Source organism: Tupaia chinensis, unplaced genomic scaffold, assembly GCF_000334495.1.
Source record: "Tupaia chinensis unplaced genomic scaffold, TupChi_1.0 Scaffold143584_1, whole genome shotgun sequence".
Classification (NCBI taxonomy): Eukaryota; Metazoa; Chordata; class Mammalia; order Scandentia; family Tupaiidae; genus Tupaia; species Tupaia belangeri.
Genome location: NW_006203430.1, coordinates 9,381,922 through 9,387,921, shown reverse-complemented (window position 1 = coordinate 9,387,921; position 6,000 = coordinate 9,381,922). Strand labels below are relative to the sequence as shown.

Here is a 6,000-nt window from a genome sequence, read left to right as displayed (position 1 = left end):
AGAGGGGACGTGAGAAATCACCCCTCAGGGAGGATGGCTACACCATAATCCCTTCTCTTCCATGATCTTTTACACTTCTGGGTATGAGACTTGAACTGCAGTTGGCCATGTCAGAATCCTGCACCTTAACTACCATGCTACATGTGGTTCCCCTTAAACACAACATTTTGACACAAGATAAACCATGGATGAACCCTGAAGACATATTAAATGCAATAAGCATAAGCCAGTCACAAAAAGACAAATACTGAATGATTCTGTTCACATGAGGTTTGTGGAGTAGTGGGGGGAAAAATAAAGGCAGAGTGGTGGGTGCTGGAGGAATGGGGTCTAGGTGCTTAATGGAACAAAGCTTGTTTTTTTGGTTTTTTTTTTGCTATAGAGCACGTGTGCTAGCTGGAGACCGACAGAGAGGGAAAGTGAAAAATCACTTTCCCTGGGCGGACAGCCACACCACAATCCCTTCTCCTCCATTTTCCTCTAGGGACTCTGCGGTGTGTGCGTACACACGCTTGGTCTGAGTTTCAAGCTTCAGGGCTCAGGACTTGAACTGGAGTGTCAGTCTTGTAGAATCCTGAGCCTTAGCCACCAAGTCACCTGCTGGCCCCAGAATTTCATTCTGAGAAGGTAAAAAAGTTCGGGAGGTGGAGGGTGGTGATGGCTGCACAACTGTGTAAATATACTTAACCTTAACACTACTAATCATATACTCAAAAATGGCTGAAACAGTACACTTTACGCCAAAAAGAACGGAGGCAGCAAACTTACATGCCAGGTGACTCTAAGATGAAGGAACTGTACTAACACAACGAACGCGTGGAGAACGGGAGCTGCAGACTGGGGGCCTGTGCGATGCCACCTGGCTTTAAATAGCAAGTGCCCAAGTGCCCGCCAGGGTGGGGGGCCGGGCCACCAGTGCAGCCAGGTGTGTGCACTCCGGGCTGCAGACGGTGGAAGGTGAGCAGCACCTTGGTTCTCCTCGCCTCACTCCTCACCCGTGACACGGGGAGACCAACGACTTGGGGCCAAGTTAGTGACGAGAGGCGCGCAGTCAGAGCTGGATCTGCAGAGAGGGTGCCATGGGCTCTGCAACTGCTCACTGCTCCGGAGCTCACCAAGCCTGCTACGTCTCCAGGGCTGGCCAACGCCATGTGAAGAAAGGGGAGGGGTGCTGTGCCGTGGTGGAACTTCGTGAGCTAGCATATGACCTGCTGGGATGGACCCCATGTCTGCATCCACTGCAAGTTCGTAAGTCAGAGTCCTAAAGTCCAGTGTGGCTGCATTCAGAAATGGGATTTTTAAAGAAGTAGCTAAGACTAAATGACAGCATGACAGGGCTTTGATCCCACAGGATTAGTGTCCTTACAAGAAAAGACAACAGGCAAGGGTCGGCCAGCAGGTGGCATGGTAGTTAAAGCACTGGATCCCATAGGGCCAACCCGGTGGTTTGATTCCTGGACTCGGCAGCTTAAGAAACATGCTTGGGGGGACCAGCAGTTAGCGTAATGGCTATGTCACTAAACTCCCATATAGTCGACCACAGTGTGAGTCCCGGACCCAGTGTCTTAAACTCACACCAGGCGCGTGTGCGTGCGTGCCCAAGATCCCGAGAGGAGAATGGAGAAGGGATTGCAGCATGGCCATACTCCCCGGCGGGGTGATTTCTCAATTTCTGTCTCTCTGCCTCTCTCTGTCTTTCTGGTGAGTTCACGCGCCCTATAGCAAAAACCTCTCAAAACAAAAACAAAAAACAAAACAAAACAAAAACATGTTTAGCATGTTCATGTGTGCCCCAATTCTGGAAAAGGATGGAGAAATGAAGAAGTGATTGTGGTGTGACCATTTCCCAATAAGGGGGTGCTTTCTCCCTTTCCTTCTATATCTGTCTCTTCTAGGGATGAGTTTGAGCCTCCTGGCAAAATTATAAAAATAAAAAATAAACAAAAGACAATGAAGAATTCTCTCTCTGTCCACTTTGTGAGGACAAAGTGAGAACATGGCCATTTGTAAGCCAGGAAAGAGTCTTTACCAGGAAGTGACCACGCTGACATCCTCATGTCAAACTTCCAGCCTCCAAAACTGTGAGAACACAAGTTTCAGTTGTTTGAGTTGCTGGTGGTGGCACTCTCTTATGGGAGCCTGAATAGACTAAGAGGGCTCCAAGCTCCCTGGTTTTCACGCTCTTGGTGGGTGGCCCAGAGCAGAGCCCCACCTGATCTCAGAGGGGTGGGGTTTGCAATCTAGCTTGTCTGTCACAGCAGCTAACCCAGCTCATTCTGACCAACACAGCACCCTGTACACCTGGGCTATAATCGTCAAATCAGAGTAGACAGTATTTCTTTTTCTTTTTTGAGAGGCTTTTGCTATAGGGCGCATGCGCTCGCTAGAAAGACAGAGAGAGACAGAAAGTGAGAAATCACCCCCAGAGGGATGGCCACATATGCACACGCACACAGTGTGAGTTTAAGCCACCAGGTCCGGGACTCGACCTGTGGAAGACTACATGGGAGTCCAGCGACATAGCCATTATGCCAACTGCTGGTCCCAGTAGACAGTATTTCATCTAATACACGTGCATTTAAAGGCATTGTTAAGTCTATCGAGTGCAGGTGGAAACAGGGCCTCAGAGAGCAGGCCCCATGCAGGTGCCAATGCACAAGACCTGAGGATGTCTGTATCCTCCACTCCATGGCTTTTCTCTTCCAGCAGCAACGCAAAACCAGTTTCCCTGCTATCTACACACAACTCTCCCAGTGGGGACTGGCTCCTCTGCCCTAGGGTGGCCACAACACTCCCAGGGGAGATTTGTCTGTGTCTGTGTGTCCTGAGTCACAGCAGCAAGACAAAGTCCACTTGCCTGGCCTAGCAAGATGACAACGTGCCCCTCCCTGACCACACTGGAAACCTGTCCTAAAAAGCTGGAACCCCAAAATACTCACACACATAGCAGACGACTCGATGACAGGAAGCAGCCCGTGAGCGCTGCTTACAGGGGACCCGACTCTTTGACGGGGCTGGAGCACGAGGCCTCTAGGCTGCCTCTCGCTCCCCCACCTGCCTGCAGAGCCTCCTGTACCATCTCCTGAGGGTGGCAACTGGGCAGAGTCCAGAGATTCACCTGTGATACTCGCACAGGACTGTGTGATGGCCCAGATTGACATCTGATCTGGATCAGAGTAAGATGGGCCACAAGTTTTTTTTTTTTCCTTTTGGAGAGGTTTTTGTTATAGGGCACGTGTGCTCGCCAGAAAAACAAAGAGAGACAGAGAGACAGAAAGCGAGAAATCACCCCCCAGGGGGGATGGCCACACCGCAATCCCTTCTCCATTCTCCTTTCGGGATCTTGGGCACACACGCACACGTGCCGACGTGTTTTAAGCCACTGGGTCCGGGACTCGAACTGCAGTCAACTACAAGGGAGTCCAGCGACATAACCATTACTCTAACTGCTGGTCCCATTGTTTGTTTTTAAGGTTTTTGTCATAGGGTGCGCACGCTGACCAGAGAGACAGTGAGAGGGAAAGTGAGAAATCACCCCCCCCCAAGGGGAATGGCCACTCCACAATCCCTTCTCCTTCTGTGATTTTGGGCACATGAGCACAAGTGCCCAGTGAGATCGTCAAGCTACCAGGTCCAAGACCTGAACCATGGTTGGCCATGTGGGAATCCAACACCCTAATGACTATGCCACCTTCTGGCCCAGGTCACAAGTATTTTTTTAAAGACTTATTTAACTTTATTTACTTATTTAAATTTGACCAGAGAGGGACAGAGTGAGAGAAAGAAAGTGAGAAAGCAAGTCACCAGGTTTGGGACTCAAACTGCGGTTGGACACATGGGAGTCCAGTGCCCTTAACCACGACCTGTAGGCCCCAAAGTCACAAATTTTAAAGCCACCCTGAGCAATGACAAAATGGGTGAGGGCATCTTGGGAATGGCCCACCAGAAGGAAAAGCATGCCACAGGAAGTACCCATGGCGTACACCCACTCAGAGGGCTTCCCAGTCGGGTGTACCCAGGCCCGCTACACACATGCTGTGTGGACTCACCTGCCATGCCACAGCCAGCTGGGAGATCTCACGGCCCGACATGCCCTCTGTCAGCTGAGCAATCTCTGAGCACTTCCTCCCGTAGTCAAACTGGGCCAGCTTCAAGCGCCTGGTGAGGGAGTTCCCAAGTGACACCCCGGCCTCGAGGTTGTGCAGGGCGGGGGCTGGGAGACAGGCAGCAAAGCAGCCACCACCTGCGCCAGATTGCACGGGCGCCCGACGGGGACCTTCTGAATGCCTCATGTGATGAGGTGACATGTGCCCACATCCCCACACCTCCTTCTTCCTACCCCCAGAGAGGGGCCTGGCAGGGAGGGGACAGTGAGTAGTGTGTCACTCATGCTTTGGGGGCTGCCGCACCTCAATGGGTCCCCACCTCCTACTCACCCCAGACCCTGCCCACCCAGTGCCCAAACAGCATGCAGCACTTAGACACTTGGCCAGCAATGAGCTGCTCACCAAGCAGGCGGGAACCCGAGGGAAGAAAAATGAGTGGCCCTGAGCTGACCAACGTGCTGCCCTCGTTTCCCGGACTTGATCGTTCCTAGCAGTTAGGGCTGACCGAGGCCAAAGGAACCATTCTCGAAAAGAGGTCACAGAAATCAGGTCGCAGGCGTGGGCGGCTAGGGGTATGACGGGCCAGCCCAGAGCAGGGAAGGGGGAAGAAGGAAACTGATGCCTAGAAACAAGGCTCAAGGGAAACAACAGGCCGCAACAGGGGGCAGCCATGTTCTTCTTGTAACAAAACAGCCTTTGTTGTCACCGGCAAGGGGAGAAGTGGCAGGAGGGATTTAGGTCAGGTACGTGGAAGGACTTGAAGTCTGAGTACTGTGAAACCAGGTTCCCCCGGAGGAGGTTAAAATAGAGCAGCCTCTGCTTATCTGGAGTGCTCTGGAACCGACAGGGAGGGGGACTGGAGGGACTGTCAGAAACCCATCACCTGGTGGGCTCTGCCTAGAAGTTTCTCGTTGCACCCACCACATGCCAATCACAGGAGTCTGACATCTCCAGGAAGGAGCTTGTGGGGCGGGTGCTTCAGTAGAGCAGCTCCCAGGAAGGCCTGGGAGCTGGTGGCTGGCTGGAGGCTGGCTGGGCTGTTTGGTTGGCAATGGGATGGTGGTGACCATTTCCCTCCAAGCCTGGCACTGGTGCCTCAAAGTCAAGCTCGGCCAATGTCGATGATTGGCCCTCACTATCCAGGGCCAGGACACAACAGGGACACAGGAATTCCGGTAACAGAAAAGGTCTGCACATGGGATGGGCTGCTGAATCCACACCTTGGCTGAGAAGCCCACGGGCCATCCTAAGATGGAGAGTGGGGGCAGGGGAAGGGCAACAGGCCTCCTGCCATAGAGCTCTCTCTCAGCCCAGAGCAGCTGAGCAAAGGGTGCTTAGTCTGAATGCCAGCCCACACAAACACCCACATAAAACCACAGGGGAGCACCCCAACTTAGAGGGGGCCTGGTGAAATACTTGGAAAAAGAAAGGACTCAGGGTGGCCTCTGACGACATGACAGGGCAGGGGTGGGCCATGCAGGGATGGGGACACTTACTGCTTTCCTTCTGTGGCCGGCTTAAGAACATACTTGTCAAAATACATTCTCACCAGGCGCTCCCGCTCCTCCCGCCGTGGCAGGTCGAAGCTGACCATCTCATCGATGCGGTCATTGATGGCCCAGTCAAACTGCTCAGGCTGGTTACTGGCCAGGACCAGCATAAACCTGGAGCCCACAAAGCACACAGTGAGGGGTTGTACACCCACACAGGCCTCCAAAGCAAAGGGGCTTAGAGAAACTTTCTACAAGAGTCTAATCTGGGGCTGGCAGGTGGCATGGTGGTTAAGGGTGCTGGACTCCCATATGGCTGACCATGGTTCAAGTCCCAGTCCTGGTGACTTGCTTTCTCACTCCCCCACTCTGTCCTTCTCTAGTCAGATTAAAATAAATAAATT

General features: G+C 52.6%; 1 protein-coding gene across 2 annotated transcripts in view; it reads right to left on the bottom strand.

Moving 5' to 3' along the window:
- LOC102473106 (ATPase family AAA domain containing 3A) overlaps positions 1 to 6,000 on the bottom strand; it is a 28,964-nt gene that overhangs the window by 5,855 nt on the left and 17,109 nt on the right. For both annotated transcript variants that reach the window (XR_336803.2, XM_006164112.2), the window contains exons 14-15: positions 5,603 to 5,770; positions 4,050 to 4,158 (exon numbers count right to left, since the gene is read on the bottom strand). Coding sequence is in view for 1 of the 2 variants with exons in the window: in XM_006164112.2 (XP_006164174.1) it covers positions 4,050 to 4,158; positions 5,603 to 5,770 (277 nt within the window). In the remaining variant the exon portion in view is untranslated. The remainder of the gene's footprint in view (positions 1 to 4,049; positions 4,159 to 5,602; positions 5,771 to 6,000) is intronic.